Source organism: Schistocerca gregaria, chromosome 4 (assembly GCF_023897955.1).
Source record: "Schistocerca gregaria isolate iqSchGreg1 chromosome 4, iqSchGreg1.2, whole genome shotgun sequence".
NCBI lineage: Eukaryota > Metazoa > Arthropoda > Insecta > Orthoptera > Acrididae > Schistocerca > Schistocerca gregaria.
The window spans coordinates 459,114,312-459,136,023 of record NC_064923.1 but is presented as its reverse complement, the minus strand read 5'-3'; the positions used below and the strand labels follow the sequence as shown (position 1 = coordinate 459,136,023).

Here is a 21,712-nt window from a genome sequence, read left to right as displayed (position 1 = left end):
TACCTCAGAGACAGGCTGGACAGTGAAGGGGGAGGCGTGTTTATAGCTATAAGAAGTGCAATAGCATCAAAGGAAATTGACGGAGATCCGAAATGTGAAATGATTTGGTTGAAGGTCACGGTTAAAGCAGGCTCAGACATGGTAATTGGATGTCTCTATAGGCCCCCGGGCTCAGCAGCTGTTGTGGCTGAGCACCTGAAGAATAATTTGGAAAATATTTCGAGTAGATTTCCCCACCATGTTATAGTTCTGGGTGGAGATTTTAATTTGCCGGATATAGACTGATATAGACTGGGAGACTCAAACGTTCATAACGGGTGGCAGGGACAAAGAATCAATTTGCCGGATATAGACTGGGAGACATAACGGGTGGCAGGGACAAAGAATCAAGTGAAATTTTTTAAAGTGCTTTATCTGAAAACTACCTTGAGCAGTTAAACAGAGAACCGACTCGTGGCGATAACATATTAGACCTTCTGGTGACAAACAGACCTGAACTATTTGAAACAGTTAATGCAGAACAAGGAATCAGTGATCATAAAGCGGTTACTGCATCGATGATTCCAGCCGTAAATAGAAATACTAAAAAAGGTAGGAAGATTTTTCTGTTTAGCAAAAGTGACAATAAGCAGATTACAGAGTACCTGACGGGGCTCAACACAAAAGTTTTGTCTCAAGGACAGATAGTGTTGAGGATCAGTGGACAAAGTTCAAAACCATCGTACAATATGCGTTAGATGAGAATGTGCCAAGCAAGATCGTAAGAGATGGAGAAAAGCCACCTTGGTACAACAACTGAGTTAGAAAACTGCTGCAGAAGCAAAGGAACTTCACAGCAAACATAAACATAGCCAAAGCCTTGCAGACAAACAAAAATTATGTGAAGCGAAATGTAGTGTGAGGAGGGCTATGCAAGAGGCGTTCAATGAATTCGAAACTAAAGTTCTATGTACTGACTTGGCAGAAAATCCTAAGAAATTTTGGTCTTACGTCAAAGCGGTATGTGGATCAAAACAAAATGTCCAGACACTCTGTGACCAAAATGGTACTGAAACATAGGATGACAGACTAAAGACCAAAATACTAAATGTCTTCTTCCAAAGCTGTTTCACAGAGGAAGACTGCACTGTAGTTCCTTCTCTAGATTGTCGCACAGATGACAAAATGGTAGATATCGAAGTAGACGACAGAGGGATAGAGAAACAATTAAAATAGCTCAAAAGAGGAAAGGCCGCTGGTCCTGATGGAATACCAGTTTGATTTTACACAGAGTACGCGAAGGAACTTGCCCCCCTTCTTGCAGCGGTGTACCGTAGGTCTCTAGAAGAGCGTAGCATTCCAAAGGATTGGAAAAGGGCACAGGTCATCTCCGTTCCCAAGAAGGGACGTCGAACAGATGTGCAGAACTATAGACCTATATCTCTAACGTCCATCAGTTGTAGAAGTTTGGAACACATATTATGTTCGAGTATAATGACTTTTCTGGAGACTAGAAATCTAGTCTGTAGGAATCAGCATGGGTTTCGAACAGGACAGTCATGTGAAACCCAGCACGCGCTATTCGTCCACGAGACTCAGAGGGCCATAGACACGGGTTCACAGGTAGATGCCGTGTTTTTCGACTTCTGCAAGGCGTTCGATACAGTTCCCCACAGTCGTTTAATGAACAAAGTAATAGCATATGGACTATCAGACCAATTGTGCGATTGGATGAGGAGTTCCTAGATAACAGAATGCAGCATGTCATTCTGAATGGAGAGAAGTCTTCCGAAGTAAGAGTGATTTCAGGTGTGCCGCAGAGGAGTGTCATAGGACCGTTGCTATTCACAATTTACATAAATGACCTGGTGGATGACATCGGAAGTTCACTGAGGCTTTTTGCGGATGATGATGTGGTGTATCGAGAGGTTGTAACAATGGAAAATTGTACTGAAATGGAGGAGGTTCTGCAGCGAATTTACGCATGGTGCAGGGAATGGCAATTGAATGTCAATGTAGACAAGTGTAATGTGCTGTGAATACATAGAAAGATAGATCCCTTATCATTTAGCTACAAAATAGCTGGTCAGCAACTGGAAGCAGTTAATTCCATAAATTATCTGGGAGTAGGCATTAGGAGTGATTTATAATGAAATGATCATATAAAGTTGATCGTCGGTAAAGCAGATGCCAGACTGAGATTCAGTGGAAGCAGGAGAGACGCTCAGTAGCTCGGTACGGGCTTTTGTTAAAGTTTCGAGAACTTACCTTCACTGAAGAGTCACGTGCAGTATTTTGCTCCCTCCTATGTATATCTTTTGAAGAGACCGTAAGGATAAAATCAGAGAGATTAGAGCCCACACAGAATCATGTCGACAATCCTTCTTTCCATGAACAATACGAGACTGGAATAGAAGGGAGAACCGATAGAGGTACTCAGGGTACCCTCCGCCACACACCATCAGGTGGCTTGCGGAGTATGGATGTAGATGTTGATGCATCAACCTATCCCACATTTCATTTCCAGTAACTCTTGTGTACTTTCTAAAATTGTTCCCTTGAGTATCATGAAGTCTGTCCTGCCAAAATTGTCAGTACTAACCAAGAAAAATATTTCTTCTTTCAGTACAACTGGTTGATCTATACTTCTTTTCACATATACTTGTAACTCACCAATGACTAGTTCTTGGAGGTTTGATGTACCAGAATAACTGAGTGCATAGGGAATTAAGATTCAAACTTTGCCCAAAGACTCCTTCCCATTCCACCACGTAATGTTTTGCATTCAGTTGACTTAAGCACTGAAGTGAATCAGTCTTCTGAGAATAGTAGGACGGACCCTTTCCTATGTTCTCAGATGCATTTACTGTACTGTCACTGCCAAATAGGAATTATTGGTCAACAGTACACAAACTAAAACCAGCAGCATCACAAGTACAGCACAGGAAATCACTCCCTTGGTGCTCACCAGATTCTGGATTTTTCCATGACTTCCACTGTAAGTGCAAATTTTCCTTATCAGTCAGCATTTAATCTCCCACAAGGCTACAGAGAGTATTATTTCACTTTGCATTCCACACGGACGTTAGCAAGGCCACCGCAAGGTATGCTCGTTGCTAAGCGGGGTGAATAATAAACTCACCTGCACTCTGCTATCAAAAACTATCTTCGCTTTTTTATCATCAAATTTTCTGATCGACTTCACATTTCCCACCTTTTCTAATCCTTGGCTCCTCACCAGATTAACCAAACTCAATGAGATCCTGGGGCGGAGAATAGTCCGTCACCTGACTCATTTCTCAAATTTTGGCCTATGTTATTTCCTCTGTGGCTATCTCTAATACTCACCAAGTTCCTATTTCACTGGTATTGTAGCTTAGAGCATGCCTGTTGCATATGTCCTACTTCTCTGAGATGCACAAAATGCGGCACTTGGCATTCGTGTGGACAGTATCTTGATCATAGGCAACGATTACACTGGATGCTGGTTTTGAAAACATGGCACACTTCAGTCCCATTTCTTGCAGTTGTTAGAAATTGGTTTGCCTCCTTCAATAACAGATCGAGCTGTAATGCTTCTTGTAAGGTAAAGGCCTTGAACTAGATTTCATCCTCTTACTCTGGGATCAATCTCTCTTCACAAAAGACATCAGTTGAGTAGGCCACTGCCTCACGAAGTAAGATGTCATTAACGTTCTTGGCATTCTGTTGACATATATGTCTGGCAAGAAACCACATGGAATCTGTCTGCAAGTGATTCAAAGTCTTCAGCAGGATTTTGTTCAATGTGGGTACCTTATCCTGATAAAAACTAACACTTTTTATGTCTGTGAAATGTTCTACTAATCCGCACACAAATGTTACAAAAGAGAAAGCCTTTCAAAGTGAATCTACTGACTCAATGCTGGCATCACCAGACAATTTAAGTTCAATAATATTCAGTTGACAGTATTTTGAAAAGGATAGATTGATGCTCACCATATAGTGGAGATGTTGAGTTTTTGCTGCTCAACATATAGTGGAGATGTTGAGTTTTAGACAGGCATAATGAAATGAAAAGGCTGCTAGCAGTTGTTTTGTTGTGTCTGTCTGTGACTCAACATCACCACTGTATGGTGAGTAGCAGTATACCATTTTCATAATACTGTAATTATTCTGTTCTGGATTTTCCATTGTTTAATATTCAGTTGAAACACATGCGATCATGCACATGTATGACCTGTACCTTTAATATTTTGAAGAAATGTGTGCACATTTTCATTTCATTTTCCTGAAAAAGATCATATAAAATCACTCAAGGAAGCACCTACTACTGGATTAACTGCCATTGCCACAGTTGATGGATTTGAATCAATTGCTACAGAGAGATAGGTTTGCATTTTTACGTCCCCATGAGACACTGCTGCTCCTGCAACTGCCTTATTAAACTTTTCTTCAATTGTTGCTTTTATATGAGCACAGCAATTTGATCCATATTTGCCTTATTCACAACAAAATGACTGTTAATAATTCTGTAGACAACTGAAGTACTTCGGCTACATACATATTTACTGTGAACTCTAGTCATAACTTTTCTTTGCCCTTAATACATCTTGCCCAAGCTCCTACGCCCACCAGCCATCTGCACCACTGCTCTGCCAGGCAGGTCCTTGACCGAGAAGGGGCCAGCCTGTTGGCGGTTACAATGAACTCTTGACCATTGTGGACCTTGACTACCAGTGATTGGTGTTTAACTCCAGAAACAGTAATTGACCTACTTGTCATTATTTGGGATTACGTTGACACCTGACAGCCTAGTTTCTGTTCGTTTCAGTAGTTTTCAATACTAGCCTTTCACCAGAACTAATAAGTCGATGTAATAACTATTGTTATTAATAGAATTGGCCTTCTGCAAAGAGTTATTTTGTTGTCTGGGTATTTGACCAGAAGACACAAAAATGGCAGGCATTGGCTGTGAACGATCATTGATTGAAATCATTGGGGAAAGTTAAAAATTTGTGCTGGACCAGGAGTCGAACCCCGGGTCTTCTGCTAACTAGGCAGATGCTCTGAGCCATCCAGACACAGTGGTCATTGCAACTGTACCGACTCCCCGAGCATGCCTCCTGTTGGATCCAAACTCTCAGCTTATCCACACACTACTAGTCCAGTGCCCTTTGCCCATTATCCACATTACTCGCTGCATTTCACCCACTCCCATAAGAGTTTGAGTGTGGTGCGCAAGGCCACTACAGTAGTAGTGTGTAAGTAAGTGGAGAATGTGGGTCTGTCGAGAAATGTGCTATGTTGGTCCATGCAGTTGCAGTGACCACTGTGTCTGGATGGCTCAGTTTTCAGAGTATGTGCCTAGTAAGCAGGAGATCTGTATTTGACTCCCAGTTCGGCACAAATTTTCAACTTTCCACAGTGATTTCAATCAGTGTCCGCCTGCAGCCAGTGTCTATCACTCTGTGTGTCTTAATTCATAATAGTTGCTGTATCAAAAATTGTTTCTGTTCTTTTGGACATTTCTGTAAAAACACACACTACATATATATAAAGTGTGTTTCAAGAGGACTTTACATGTTTGACAATTCATATAAATTAATTCATAGTACCTACAATGGTGATTGTAGTGTCAGTTGGTAGGGAAATACATCAAGTTTTGTCATGCGTAGTTCACTAGTGCCGAATCATACCATAAGGAACGCTAGCGGCAGTTGCGTTACAGGCAACGGCTTTTACCACTCTAGGTTGTCAAAGATTAGGTTTTCTTTCGAAAGATAGCAAAGTTTTCATTATTTTTTTGTGTGGGCCTGTCAACAACCTAATGCTTTTGCTATTCGGTGAGTGGTCTCCTTTACTCTTAAATTATTTTCATTCTTCCAAACTTTGCTTACTATTTTTTCCTTTAGTATTTCATTTTGATATGCTCTCATCGGCATAATTATCATCAACAACAACAGCATTTAATGAATTTCTAGATTGCATTGTGTTTCTTTGTACTGGGTATTTTAAATATCATAATTTAATTTCTATCCGAAACATCAAGGATATAAATTGGAAATTAACTGTATGTTGTCATAATTGCCTTTTCATGTTGTATAGTGCAAACATGTGTAAAGGTATTGTGATCAACAAGTTACTTAGCTAAAAGAAAAGGGTAGGGAAGACTACATAATTTGATGTCAAATTTGGACCACCATGTGTGAAAAGTCTCAGCATTGACTGTTCAGCTGTAGAAATCAATCCCACTTATAGTTATGCAGCTAAACTACAGATAGAGACTGTGTATTACATTTATATAAAGGTGCTTTGTGTCTTCTTGTAATAGGTCTCGAAAATTGTTTGGACTTTTTTTGTGTTGTATTCAAGTACTAGCTCTCCTGGGTGTAATATTTGTGTAAACGAAAAACTGATGTGTTGCGCATTGATCACTTCAGTACTTAACTGAATTTCAACTGTGGTATTACTATGATGACCATGTTTTGAGCAGCTAAAGTGTGTTGTGTATCTGAGCCCTGAATCAGAAGGGACATTGGATGCAGGAGAGGAGCTGGAAGCAGTAATGGACCATAACAGTGCAGATTCAATCAGTATTTGGCTGGTCATGTGTGAGAGCATATCTGTTACAAATTGAAGATCATGAGGAAAAGAAAAAGTATGATGAAAATACAGTTAAATACAGGGAGGATTAAAAAGGGCGTAAAAGTAAGATAGTCTTTCGCCCCTGCTGTTCCATATAGACATTGAAGAAGCAATGAAGTAAATAAAAGAAGTTTGAAGAGTGGAATCAAAATTCAAGATGGAATGATATCATTGATAAGTTTTACAGAGGACATTGCTACTTTTAGTGAAAGTGAAAAATAATTACAGAATCTGCTGAATGGAATGAACAGTCTAATGAGTACAGAGTATGGATTGAGAGAAAATTGAAGTAAGATGAAAGTAATGAATAGTAGTAGAAATGAGAACAGCGAGAAACTTAGCAACAGGATTGATGATCACAATTTAGTTAAGTTTTCTGCTGCCCAGGCAGCAAAATTACCCATGACGGATGGACCAAGGGGGCGTAAAAAGCAGACTAACGCTGGCAAGAAGGGCAGTCCTGGGCAAGAAAAGTCTACTAGTATCAAACATATGCCTTAATTTCAGCAAGAAATTTCTGAAAGTGTTTGTTTGGAGCATAACATTGTAGTTAGTGAAATACGGACTGTGGGAAAACAGGAACAGAAGTGAATCAAAGTATTCGAGATGTGGTGCTAGAGAAGAATTTTAAAAATTAGTGGGCTGATAAGGGGAGGGGTGAGGAGATTCTCTGCAAAATCGGTGAAGAAAGGTATACATTGTAAAACACTGACAAGAAAAAGGGACAGGGTGGTAGGACATGTGTTACAATATCATGGAATAACTTCAGTGATATTAGAAAGAGCTGTAGAGGGTAAAAACTATGGAGGAACACAGAGATTGGAATATGTCCAGCAAGTAACTGAGAATGTAGGGTGCAAGTGCTACTTGAATGAGATGAAGAGGTTGGCACAGGAGAAGTGACTAAAAAGGGGAGGGGGTGGATGGGCAGAGTGTAAAAAATACTCAACAGTCTACAGAAGTATGCATTTGAGGCTAAGTACCCATCTCTGCAGTGTGGAATCACTGACAGTGGAAGAAAGACTTCAAACACATATTTCCTTTCTGCTTTGGATTGTATGTAGTGATAGTACATTGTTTCCAGGACTTAGACTACAGCCTTTCACTGTCACCGAGAGCTTTTATAGTGGTTGTGTCAATATGGATGAATGTAAACAAACTTCCAGGATAGTGCACAAGAAAGCCATCGTGCCCCTTATTGTGGTGTTTATGATCTTCTTATAAGTTTGTAAATAATTAAGGAGTAAAGGTAACAGTTTACTGAATATGCATCGTGTCTGTGTTGAATACACTGTTCCAAGTCCCTCCTTAGGCTCATAGGGTGATAATTGTATGAAATTGTGCACCACTTCTTTTATACAGTACAAAACAAAAAGAATGGAATTTTTTGGCCTTAAATGAGTCAGTGTAAGCACATTGAATTCTTCCAACATTTCTTATTTCTCATATTGTTAAATTTTCCTTCTAACATAAATATATTTAAAGATGAATGTTCAATCAGATTCTGTAACATCAAATAATTTTGATTTTTATGGTTGATTTTCTGTGTTTTGTTTTAGCGTCGGTCCTTTTCCACTGGTATTGCGTGCATCAACAACATCGAGCAGTTCATCCTCCTCATTGACCAGTGCTGCTCATTTGGCACTATCAAATGCAAGTAAGCAGCATTCCTAATGTTTGTTTCTTAGTTATAAATCCAATCAGACTGTAAATTCAGTTCATCTACTTGTGTATGACATGCTGTACTGTTGTATAGTCTTTTGTTAATCTGGATATATACATGTGCTTGGGCCTAATATGCATGATATACATAGAAATAGAATTGATGAATGGTTCTTATCTTTACTTAAATGCAGGTTATTATAGAGTACTTGTGAAAATGTTGACCTTTTGTTAGCTTATGGGAACTGAGGTTAAAAAAGTTCATGTTGTTTTCTATTACTGGTACTTGTTTTTAAAGTTGTATTGTTTGTAATAGATTCATACTTTTTCAGTTTAAGTGTTTAGACACAGCATTAAGAAATAATAATTCTTGTACATTTTCACACATAGGCAAACGACTGCGCACTGGTGTGGAAGTATTGAACCTAGACTTAGTGGCTTCTGCCATTCGGAAAATTGGTCCTGAACAGTTACCAGTTCCATCGGCAATGTTTGCTGGCCATAGATTGCGAACAACTGCACCACCTTCCACTTCAAATAAAACAACTGACACTGCAGATGATCTCAAGAAAGAGGACGTAGATACCAAAGAGACTGTTGGCACTGATCGCACTGTCACCACACCTCTCACTTCAGGTTAGTATATTTACTGTATTACAACATGTATGTGCTTGTAGTTGAACTAGCTAACAATAAAAGTTGATGAACACTGACAAAGAGAAGAATTTACCTAACATTTATAGTGGGGGAGGGGAAGTGTGCCCTTCCTTGAAGTGTTCCATTTTATTTGCCCTAATTATGATCAGTCTGCCCATTACCTTCAAGTGTAATGCTTCATAAAATTATTGTTATAAGTATTTTTTTTCTTGTGGCAATGTATAATGGGCATTCAAAAAGAAATGAGCCGGAGGCAAAGTTACCAAAACCAGTACCTGTATGTTTTCTTGTGGCAATGTATAAGGAATATTCAAAAAGAAACGAGCCGGACGCTTAGTTACCGAAACCAGTACCTGTATGTTAGAAGTGTTGACACTGGCTGTTGAGACACTTGTCCCACTGTGACACAAGGTGGTGAATGACTGTCTCATGAAATTCCCGGGGCTGCGATGTTAACCATTTCTGCACGTACAGCTGGACATTGTCATCCGAGGTGAATCGTTTGTCCCTCAGAGCCTTTTTAAGGGGATGAAAAATTCATTCCTTCTGATTCACTTCCTGCAGCGTGGGACAACAGTGAATGCCCGGTGTTACTCGCAAACCTTGAAGATCCTTCGAAAGCGATCAAATCAAAATGACCAGGCAATCTCACCTGTAGGGTCATTCTGCTTAATATAAAGCTTCATACGGCCAAAACAGTTGTGCCACTCCTGCAGAATTTCAAGTGGTGGTTTCTCGCCTACCCTCCATACAGTCCAGACCTCTCTCCTTGTGATTACACCATTTTTGGCCCCCTTAAAAAGGCTCTGAGGGGCAAATGACTCACCTCAGACGATGACATCCAGCTGTATGTGCGGAAATGGTTAACATTGCAACCCCGAGAATTTTATGAGACATCCATTCACCACCTTGTGTTACAGTGGGACAAGTGTCTCAATAGCCAGGGTCAATACTTCTGACATACAAGTACTGGTTTCTGTAATTATACCTCCAGCTCATTTCTTTTCGAATGCCCTTTATAAATATTACCATTCATTATTTGTTACTTGCATCAGATTGTTTTTTAACTTCTGCTGGCTGTTGCTGGATGCAGATATGTTGGTCTTAGATTAGGTTAGACTATATTCGATTCAGTTTTCATTCCATAGGCCCGAAAATGAGATGATTCTCGTGGGTGCGGAACAAGTCAGTAGGTGTAGTGTACCCATTAACTTATAACACATTGCACAGTTAGATGTTGCAGTGATCAGACAACTGTTTATCAGCTCTGTACACTCACTGACTTCAGCATAAAGTTGGAGAAGTGTTATATTAATTTATGGTGACGTATACTGTGTTTCAGAGTAAGAGCAAGTAAATGGAAGTGTTCGAAGTATGTCCCCAATAAGGATTACTTCATTTATTTATTGTTGGTCTAGTATTGGGTATGTACTTATTAGAGGTATTAAGCACATCAATAAAGACAATTGCATAATGTCCAAAATTTGTATACTGATTAAAACTGTAATATTCATGACTGTTACTGGCAAAATCTTTGGAATATGCTCAGAGACCAGTATATAGAATGGCAATAAATGAATAAATAAATATATGTGTGTGTAATCCAGCTTGAGAAAGAATTACCCTGAAAACTAGCAAGTTTTCTTTGCCCCCCCCCCCCCCCCCCCCCAGCCAGGGTGTATATGCTCCAGGAAGTTTTGAAAAAACCCGAAACTTTTTCTTCTGGGGAAAACTTGGGAATTTTTTAGGAGGGAAAGGCAGAGAGAGAGAGAGAGAGAGAGAGAGAGAGAGAGAGAGAGAGTGCTTGACGGAACATGTATTCAGCCAGGTAACCCACGAAATGTTCGCAGTGCAACAGTGAAATTTATAATTGTGCTTGTTAGCAATATTTAGTTCTGCAATTTAATTTGCACTGCTAGGATCGTGCTTAACCACACCCTCCAAGGGGGGCGGGACAGCAAAAACTTTTTAACAACCAGTATTATACATGAAAGCTTAGCTTTCCCTTTAGCTATACTGCATGTATATTAATTTAAACCATTAACTTTTCATATTTATGGGTTCATATTGCATAACAGTTATGTTGCTATTGCCTAGTGAGATAACATTGACATGAACTATGATGGGCTGACAAAATGTGCATCATGCAATGCAATTTTGGTTTCAGTGTTTTGGAAGCTACTGTGCTGTATTTAATGGAATCCATGTTTACACTGTCATAATAATATTGAAAATACACAGTGTACATGTTACCACGCATGAAAGATCTTTCCAAAACGAATTGTTTTTGCTTGGTTTCACTTCCCAGAGTACCAGTAAGATATACACCAGTGAATAAAATCTTTACAATTCAAAGGATTGAAAAGTTTTACATCTTTGATGAAAAGTATATTGTCACATTTCACAGAAAAAGAGTTCTTTCACCCAGAGGGTAGTATATTTTCCCCTGCTCAGCACTTTGCTACCCAGTGAGAGGTCTTGTTTACATATAAAGTGACATTTCCAATATTTACAAGCTGCATAGCACCATTTGTTCAAAAGAACCCACAGCATACTTCCAGTTTGCTTTTGTGTTCTAAATCACTTCCATGTGGTGATGGTGGTGGTGATACAAAGGGTGGCTGATGGGGTGATGGTGCTATAATACAAATCAAACAGTAGTCTGTAGAATAAAGAGCTTGTAATGGCTGTAGTCAATGCAAAATCAATTAAAACCTCAATATATTGGCAAACCAAGGGAATTTTAAGCACCTAACCTACAATAAAAGCTGATGTGAGGGGTTTGAAGTTAAGTGCAGTGCTGAAAACCGTAAATGATGGTAATGGAATCAGTATCTGCTCACATCTTAGAGAGGTGAATAGACCATTATAAAACCATCCACAGCCACAAAGTAACTGCTATCGGGAGGTGGACATGTACTCTGAACATGACAGCATCTTTCTGAGACTGAGTATGAATTCAGATTTGGAAAGTATCTGGGAGAAAATTGCTCATCTCCCTGTGAAGGAATCATCCTGTCATTTGTCGTAAACATTGTTGTGAAATAAAATATATATTGCGAATTTTCCTGGAACAACTCCTGTAATTAACCTCTTGATAAAGATTACCCCTCCCCGACAGAGGAAAGCATTTTTTAAGAAATTGTTGGGTAATTTAGTTTCCAATAACTTTTTGTCATTTTAAGTTTGCCAATGGAACAGTATAACTTCAGTCATTTTTGCATTATTGGTTTGAATTGCCCGGTGTTTTGAACTTTATCAAATATGTCTTGTACAGTACACAGTGTGCAGAGAAACAGTCGGGACCATTCCTTACTTCATCGCAGTATTGTGTGAATAAGACTGGTAATTCTTGTGAAATGCCTGCATGCATGAACTTAAACATGCTAGCGTAAGAAAAATGTCTCCCCCCCCCCCCCCTCCATGACTTGATGCATAAATCACGTTTTTGTGACAGTCATAAAGAATTACATCGAGAATTATTACATTATGAGTGATCATAAGAACTGTGCTCCAAGAATTGTTATAAAATGACATACATTTTTATACAGAGTAAATTTATGCTTGATGAAATGAAAGATGACTGTAATGTGATTTCCAAAACGTTTTGTGATTTTTTATGTCTGCTGCTTACTTATATAAGAATTACATCTGCAACAGATTACCTGTCAATATGATTTGTATGAATTGGAATTTGTCCAAAAAATTACTGGTACATAAAATTTTTTGTTGTAACATAGGTGCTTAAAATTCCCTTGGCTACCAAATATATTGAGATTTTAATTGAATCTGCATAGACTGTAGCTGTTACTATCTCTATTCTACAGACTACGGTTTGTGTGCCAAGTTCGGAAACAAAATTGATGTATCGGAAAGAATTTTGATAATATCTCACAATTTGAGAGTAACAGTTCAAAACATGTGCCTGGGGATTGTGGAATTGACACAAGTTTTTGCAGTGAAATTTAGACTACCCAAAATTAGTATACTTTTATGCTTGAATCCTGACTGTAAATGTGTATCTGGATACACTACATCAATTGATCTTTACTCAAGTGCAAGATTAAATTAAGAACTTTATTTGGTAATGAAATGGTACAATTTGTTGCTCCCTTAGTTCTGTTTAAGATTAGTTTATTGGGGGTTTCCCCAACCACTGATTTAGTCTCAAATAATTATATGACATTGCTGGTTTCCCTTGACCACCTCATTTCTTTGGTTTTTATAAGGGAAGAACATGCGGTCAGCACTTCCTTGATAGACATAGGTAAAAGTAGAAAAAAATCTGTCGTAACTTTCAGAGCTATTATGTTCTGGAACTTACAATAATTATTTCTACTTTTATATGTGTATTTTAGCAGTTAAAAAAATTGTTTCGTAATTTTTGGATACTAACAGTTTGAAAGGTTATGGTTGGTTTTTCTACTTGTGTGTGTGTATTGGCTGGACTTTGTTGTCTGCCTACTAAGAAAAAATACTGGCCATCCATTTTGTCTCCTTGCGGTTTTTCTCAAGTGAATTTTCTTCTTAGTACAGCATTCAGACCTGGATATATTTTTTGAAATGATGGGTCATTGTGTATTAAATTATGAGATAGTTGAAATCCTTTTTGTAATTCTGTACCCATTGTAAATCCTTAAATGAGAAAGTGCTCTTTTCTTGTTACTGAAACAGAAAAAAATCAACGAAATACAACACGAAAACGAGGCAGAGCTCGTGGAGGAAGCAGCCGGGGCCGTTCGAGTGCTCGGGGTCAGGCTCGCACTCAGCCGTCTCCTCTATCGTCAGAACCTTTAACATGGGGTACAGAGGATGCCTCTCGCTTTAAGGGCATGCTTCATCCAGGTAACAGATGGATAATGTTCTCTTTCTGTGTGACAAGCAGACATTTGTTCTAAACACACATACTTGGTACCATACATCATATAATTAACTTTTATTATAACATCTTCCATTGTAGTGTAATGTACCTGGTTTCCAAACTTCGTATCTCACAAAAGGTGCTTTTTCCCCACTTGAAATTACTTTTGTGCAAAGAGCTTTCATTGTTAAACTGGCTTTGGGGATTACTTACAAGTTACATACACTCACTTACAACCTTAAGTTGAGAGATCTAGAAAACACACAAAACAGTTTGAGACATCGCTATAATGTGTACACAAAGAGGTGCGCTACCAACAGACAACAGGGTGATACAGATACAAGATACCCCAAGAAACTTACTAGGGTGTGTAATGTCTCTATGAGTGGCATACAGAAAGGAAATATGTGGTATGACACCTTTGCATAACAGTACAAAAGCCTAATTGGCTCCTCGCTTTGTGAATAAAGTCACTGTGCTGTGTCTAGCTTCACAGCTGATAAAAACCTTCTCACTCAGCTGTAGCATGTGGCTGATATTGCCCATACTGCAACATCCTTTCACCCGCAATATTCTTCACATATTTATTGCTTACCTGTAATCCGTCAGTGACGTGGCACACACAATTTATTCCTTTCAAGTCCCACGTTCCTACAACATGAATACTGTGTGTCACACACATGCAAAATGTGCAGCCTGAACCACGCTGCCAACTTCGGAAGTCACACTAAGTGGAGTACTAGCTGTATCACATGTGTCTGTAGCATCCCACACTGTTTAGTATGCACAACATTGGATGACACAATGTTATTTTACAGGTCTCAAAGATCAGTTGACTTACGGATATTAGTGTACTACAAATCAGGTTATATGCCTTGTTGGTCATGGGATTTTTTCGAAGCACTTTGTATGATTTTCACCATTAGCAGTATTTTGTGTACAGGAGAAATCTGTAACTTCATTGTGGTTTTTCAGATCCACTTGAGTCAGCCTGTTGTTAGTTCAGAGGAAGGCAAGGACGTATTGTAGCAGATTTCCCATTTATTTATTTTTAATTGAATATTGACCTGACGCTGTTGAAAGTAAGCTGACACTGTTGAAAGTAACCCGTCCAGATGTTTTAAACAGTAACTGGTTGGTTGTTATTGCAGGTGTTAAAGCTCTGACATAGGAACTCTTAAGAAAAAAGAAATTACAGGTTGTGCAGAATAAATAGCCCATATTGGGTGTGAAATGCCATTAATTGTATGAGAAAACTCATGATAATCAGGTAAATTTATGAGAAGTTGTGGATGAGGCTCTGTCTCTCAAAGTTTATGCATGCAGTTCCAAGTATGATACAGAAGACGCATTCCTTCAATGTAACTCACATTAAAAGTGTTCTATTGAATTTTTAGCATATAGCATTGCCACACAGAATCAATACATACGGTTATGACTGACATTAGCATTGGAAAGCAGTTGCCTTTGACAGTTATTACATTTTAGAATAAATTTGTTAATAGAAGTCGTTGGTGGAATGTAAATGATGGAAGAAGTAAAAGTGACAGCTTACTGTTTAGGTGTTAATTGGCCGACAGGCACAAAAATGAGACTGAAAACTTGAGAGCCAACTAATACAGGATACACTTACATATTCACATATACACATGCACTATTACATTATTCAAGCCTTATACATTGTACTGTCAGTGCAGTTCAGCTGAGGTAGGGAGCTGTTGGGTTAGTGAGGGGAGAGGGGGAGGTTGGGAGAGGAAATCAGGACGGAAGAAGGTAAGGTGACCAACAGCTGGGAGGGAATCACATCAAGTGCAGTGGATAGGAATGCGGCTCTGGTGAGCTTGCTTAATGCAGGCAGTGAGAGTTGTTTGTTGTGCACAGGGGTGTGAAGAAATTGACTTGGAGGGGGAGATTGAATGAAGGAAGACTGTGAATATAATATGAGTGAAAAGGGAGGAGGTGGGGAGAACAGATTTTCTGATGAGTGTTGGGGCCGAGGCTTGTGGAGATTGATCCCACAATCCTCCAAGCCTCAATCTGGCCTTTGTGCCGCAACTATGTCCACTTCCCCCTTCCTCACCTCCACATAGTGTAGACTCACATCCTCCCCTCTGCAGTCTTCCTCGTCCTGCTCCCCCCCCCCCCCCCCCTTTTCCATGTCCATTACTCGACATTACTATGTACCACACACACATTTCTCCCTGCCTGCACCAGAGGAAGTTCACTGGTGTCACAGTCCTTCCTGTGTGCTTGTTTCCTTTCTCTCCCACAGTTGTCATTCACCCTCATTGCCTCTTTTCTTCCCCTGCCCACTTGACGTCATACAGCCTCTCACCTCAATCATGCTGTAGTGGCAATGCAATGTATTTAGTTGGGACACTTTAGCTGTGCAGCTAAGTGCAAGTGCGAGCGCCTTGCATGTGCCCCTGCGTGCACATACTAGTTAGCTTGGAAGAAGGACATCCTCTAAAAGTTTTACGGATTGCTTCCAGTGGACACCACACCCTTGCATCCCGATGAAGAATGAAATCAGAATAAATGAATCTTGGATTGGAGAAAATTTCCATTGATATGCTTCTATGTCTTCGGTGCAGTTTGATTCAGTCCTCTTCAGCCTGATTCTGTACTTTTCAGGGAGGAGGGAAGAGGTACTATTTTTGCTCCATATGTGCACGGTTAACCCAGTGTACAAAGAATTGCTTGTCCATTTTCCCTCACAATTTCCTCAAACTGAAAATCACGCATCATTAAAACTTTTAAGTACAGTAACGTAGTCTTTCCCCAGTACGGCAGAATTGCTGCTTCTTTTTCATTATGCTCCACAGAATGGTTCATATCAGCTAGTCATTTTTCCATACAAAACAGCACCTTCAGCAAACATTGTCATGAGACTGCTGTTCTCGTTATTCGACAAACCTTTTATGTACGTAAGGAGTTCAGAGAGTATGTTACACAGCTGATCCCATCCTGAGACTAATGCATGACAAGAGTGTGGGATGCTGCTAGAAGAGAATACTTGTTCTGTGTTTCCAGCCGACAAAGTCGTGCTGTGATGTGGATGACAGGTGCATCACAGCAGCTGGAAACATATTCCAAAGTTGAAGTATGTGGGACAGAAGGTTCTTGTGGGAAAATGTGTAAATTGCATACAGATTCTCCGTGAAATTCTGGCGATACATGGACCAATTGCAATAATGTGTCCAGTCGAAGTGAAACAACAATTTGACTAAGGCCACACAGACATGGGTGATGCTGATTGAAAAGTCCAGGTCTTGCACCATATGATATCCATCACACTAGATCGCGTGTTTGAAAGAGATTTTCCACTGATGGGGATTTTAACACAGCGATTCTTAAATGACTCCATGACTAAGGAGCAGAATTGTATCATCAAGGAATTGAATTATTGATAGAACATTCTGGCTACTGTTTACACGGACTTGGTGACTATGTTGAAATATAGTGTCATGTACCTATGCCATTTGGAAGTGTACTGCAGTATCCTGCAAAAGCTACTTTGCCTGTCATAATAATGGATAACTTTTTGATTTCCCATTTTACACACAGGGCAGTAGCAGTCCTAACACACTTTCTGCTGCTCTCCTGCTGTTATCCTTATATTTGAGGAACACACGCCATCAAAGACAACAAACTTCATTCTATTACTTAAATGCTTTTTTTGCGGAGGTGGGGGGGGGGGGGGGGGGGGGGCGCTCAGAACCAGGAATTTAAATCACTGTCCAGCCATTGATATATAGGTTTCCAGTGGTATCTTTAAATCACTTACATTGAATTCAGGGATTGTTTCTTTGAAAAGGACGTGGTTGATTTCGTTTCCCATTATTCCCCGACCTGAGTTGGTGCCTTGTCTCTTACTAACACTCCAAATGCTTCAGAATTGCCAAATAAGTATAGGAATTGGATATGTGTACTAACTCCTTCTCTGTGCTCCACCCGTTCTCTCCTGCACTACCTCTAGTGATCTCCTCTCCTCTCTCATTGTCCATTTTCTCCTCTCCCAACACCACCCCTCCTGTCCATCTCCTTTTTCTTCACTGTGTCTATTTCCTCCTTCCCTCTTGCGGACCTACAGCCTTCATCATCATCATCATCATTATTATTATTATTATTATTATTATTATTATTATTATTATTGCCAATGAAACCTTGATTGAGTGCTGAAGTCACTTAAAATAACTGAATTAGGATCATTGGTATATGGGGTGAGAGACCTCTCCTAGTGCTAGCACTGAAGTCTCTTACAATAACTCGATTAGGATCATTGGTATATGGGGTGCGAGACCTCTCCTAGTGCTGGGTCTGTGCAGACAGTAGCTTAAATGACAGCATTTTGCATAGTTTTAATTTGCGAACCTACAACATTTCAAAGTTTCGGACTCTTCAGATTCCATAGCAGTATTCTAATCATTAGCAGATAAGTTGTAAATACAACTTCCAGTTTTATGTTAAAACCAATTGAGAGGGTAAAAAAAGCTCATATTTGTTTATACAATTTTTGTTTAAAATTATATATAAGGAGATGAATATATATGGGAGAAATAACTTGTCCGATGCTTTAAGTGCTCAGCTATCATAGGTAATATTTTTACAGCTTAGTATTTTCTTTCTTGTTGTTGGTTTTAAAAGGAAACATGTTCATTATTGTTTTTTAAAAAAATATAGCCTATGTCTGTCCAAATGTTTATTAGAATATCTTGTAAAAATTTGAAGTAAATTGGCCAAGTACTCTTTGAGATTTATGGTAAGAACATTACACAACGGCTTCTCTTTGTATAGTAATATACACTCATGTTCCGAAAAAGACACCTTGGATGACTGGAGACAGGATATTCAAAGGACATGTACGAGGGTCAGTCAAAAAGTAATGCCTCCTATTTTTTTTTCTACGTTTAATTGTCAGGAAATTTAAATGCAATTACATAGGTTGAAAACCACAACATTGAGGATCATTTTGTCATTTTTCAATGTAATCTCCGCCCATCTCTACAGTTTTGGTCCATCTTTGAACAAGGGCATGTATCCCAGCACGGTAAAAATCACAGCTCTGCTTCCTAAGCCATTGACGCACGGATGTTTTGACGGCCTCCTCATCTTCAAAATGAATCCCACGATGAGCTTCTTTTAGCGGCCCGAACAGATGGAAGTCTGATGGTGCCAGGTCAGGGCTGTATGGGGGATGAGGCAAAACTTCCCATCCAATTTTGACAATCTCATCAGAGGTGTGACGACTGGTGTGTGGTCTTGCATTGTCATGCAAAAGAACATCTGCCATTGATTTTGTTGGGCGAACTCGCTGAAGACGTGCTTTAAGTTTTTTGAGGGTTGTGACGTATTGAACAGAATGATGTCATCAACTTGCTGAATGTTGTGTGGAGTCACTGCACTCACCGGCTTGCTGCTCTGCTTTTCGTCAGTCAACGGTGTTTGCCCTTCAGCTTCCTTACAACGACGAACCCATCGTCTAACAGTGCTGACATCCACTGTCACAACACCATACACCTTCTTCAGTCTTTCATGAATGCGTATGGGCGTTTCACCTTCTGCATTCAAGAATTCAATCACACAACGCTGTCTCAAACGAACATCGATGTCGGCCATCTTACAAACTTCTGCTGTGCTGCCACCTGTTGACACAGAAAGTTACTACTGCAGTGGATTGCAGAAGAAGGTTTGAGGAATGGCGCCAAATTCAAATTTTTCACTTAACTTAATTTTTTTAAGTAGAAAAAAAATGGGAGGCATTACTTTTTGACCGACCCTCGTACATTAGTATTTTCTGCAGAAATGTTTAGCATTTGAACCATGTTGGGCCATGGATTCAAGGTCAACATCACTAACATGATTCAACACCACCTATCGATAAAGTGTAGTTGCAGCTCTCATTATCACTCTACACCAAAGGCAATGGATCAGTGTGACTTGAGCAGACATGCAGGATGCCTCGCAAATATATGCGCGAACCGTACCATCAGATCAGTAGTTGAAAAGAGGAGGATCTGATACAGCAGTGTGGGAAATTGCTGTTCATGTGGGACGAAGTGTTTCGACAGTGCAACAGGTGTGTGCATAATAGTTTACAGAACGCCATGGAATACGATGAGATGTGTCAGATTGCACCACCCAGACCACCCCTCAAGAAGACTGACATCTCATCCAAATGGCATTGCAGCACAGATTTGCATCCTCATTGCCTCTGGCACAGTAGTGTAACAGATCATACACTATCAGGGGTGTCAGTCTGTTGCCATTTAATATGACATGGGTTATGTGTGCGCCACCCATTTCTCTGTCTACCTTTGATGAATGTGCAGAAACATGCTAGACGGCAGTGGTATATGGAATGACTTCATTGGGGACAACAAGAAAGGCATGAAATAGTGTTTTCTGATGAATCCAGATTCTATTTGCTTGACAATGATAGCTGCATTTTAGTTTGCCACAGACTGGGAACAGCATTGCAGTGATTGCATTCTCACAAAACATATAGCACCAACTAGAGGCCTTATGGTGTGGGGTGCTGTTGGGTACAACCACAAATCGTAGTTGGTGCATGTCCAGGGCATAGTGTGACTTACACAAATGACACAGCCCAGATGGCATTTTTCAGTAAGAAAATGCATGACCACATGTTGCTGCACAAGCACATGCATTCTTGAAGTCAGAGAATGTCGACCTTTTACCCTGGCCCACCAGATCACCATATTTGTCACCAATTGAAAATGTGTGGGATATGGTGAAACGACACACATATCCATCCGCACATACACAGACACAAGCTGACATATTTAAAGGCAAAGAGTAAGGGCAGAGATGTCAGTCAAGGCAGAAGTACAGAGGCAAAGAAGTTGTTGAAAGACAGGTGTGGTATGAGCGGCGGCAACTTGAAATTAGCGGAGGTTGAGGCCTGGCGGATATCGAGAAGAGAGGATATACTGAAGGGCGAGTTCCCATCTCCGGAGTTTGGATAGGTTGGTGTTGGTGGGAAGTATCCAGATAACTCGGACGGTGTAACATTGTGCCAAGATGTGCTGGCCGTGCACCAAGGCATGTTTAGCCACAGTGTGATCCTCATTACCAACAAACACTGTCTGCCTGTGTCCATTCATGTGAATGGACAGTTTGTTGCTGGCCATTCCCACATAGAAAGTGTCACAGTGTAGGCAGGTCAGTTGGTAAATCACGTGGGTGCTTTCACACGTGGCTCTCCCTTTGATCGTGTACACCTTCCGGGTTACAGGACTGGAGTAGGTGGTGGTGGGAGGGTGCATAGGACAGGTTTTACACCGGGAGCGGTGGCAAGGGTAGGAGCCAGAGGGTAGGGAAGGTGGTTTGGGGATTTCATAGGGATGAACCAAGAGGTTACGAAGGTTAGGTGGACGGCGGAAAGACACTCTTGGTGGAGTGGGGAGGATTTCATGAAGGATGGATCTCATTTCGGGGCAGGATTTTAGGAAGTCGTATCGCTGCTGGAGAGCCACATTCAGAGTCTGATCCAGTCCCGGGAAGTATCCTGTCACAAGTGGGGCACTTTTGGGGTTCTTCTGTGAGAGGTTCTGGGTTTGCGGGGATGAGGAAGTGGCTCTGGTTATCTGCTTCTGTACCAGGTTGGGAGGGTAGTTGCGGGATGCGAAAGCTGTTTTCAGGTTGTTGGTGTAATGGTCGAGGGATTCAGGACTGGAGCAGATTCGTTTGCCACAAAGGCCTAGGCTGTAGGGAAGGGACCGTTTGATGTGGAATGGGTGGCAGCTGTCATAATGGAGGTACTGTTGCTTGTTGGTGGGTTTGATATGGACAGATGTGTGAAGCTGGCCATTGGACAGATGCAGGTCAACTTCAAGGAAAGTGGCATGGGATTTGGAGTAGGACCAGGTGAATCTGATGGAACGAAAGGAGTTGAGGTTGGAG

At 40.3% G+C, this 21,712-nt stretch overlaps 1 protein-coding gene across 6 annotated transcripts in view; it reads left to right on the top strand.

Annotated features, from left to right (window-relative positions):
* Nucleotides 1-21,712, top strand: part of LOC126267009 (TP53-binding protein 1-like) — a 287,951-nt gene that overhangs the window by 181,136 nt on the left and 85,103 nt on the right. For all 6 annotated transcript variants that reach the window (XM_049971777.1, XM_049971775.1, XM_049971780.1 and 3 more), the window contains 3 exons: nucleotides 8,166-8,263; nucleotides 8,659-8,904; nucleotides 13,600-13,770. In XM_049971777.1, the coding sequence (XP_049827734.1) occupies nucleotides 8,166-8,263; nucleotides 8,659-8,904; nucleotides 13,600-13,770 (515 nt within the window). The remainder of the gene's footprint in view (nucleotides 1-8,165; nucleotides 8,264-8,658; nucleotides 8,905-13,599; nucleotides 13,771-21,712) is intronic.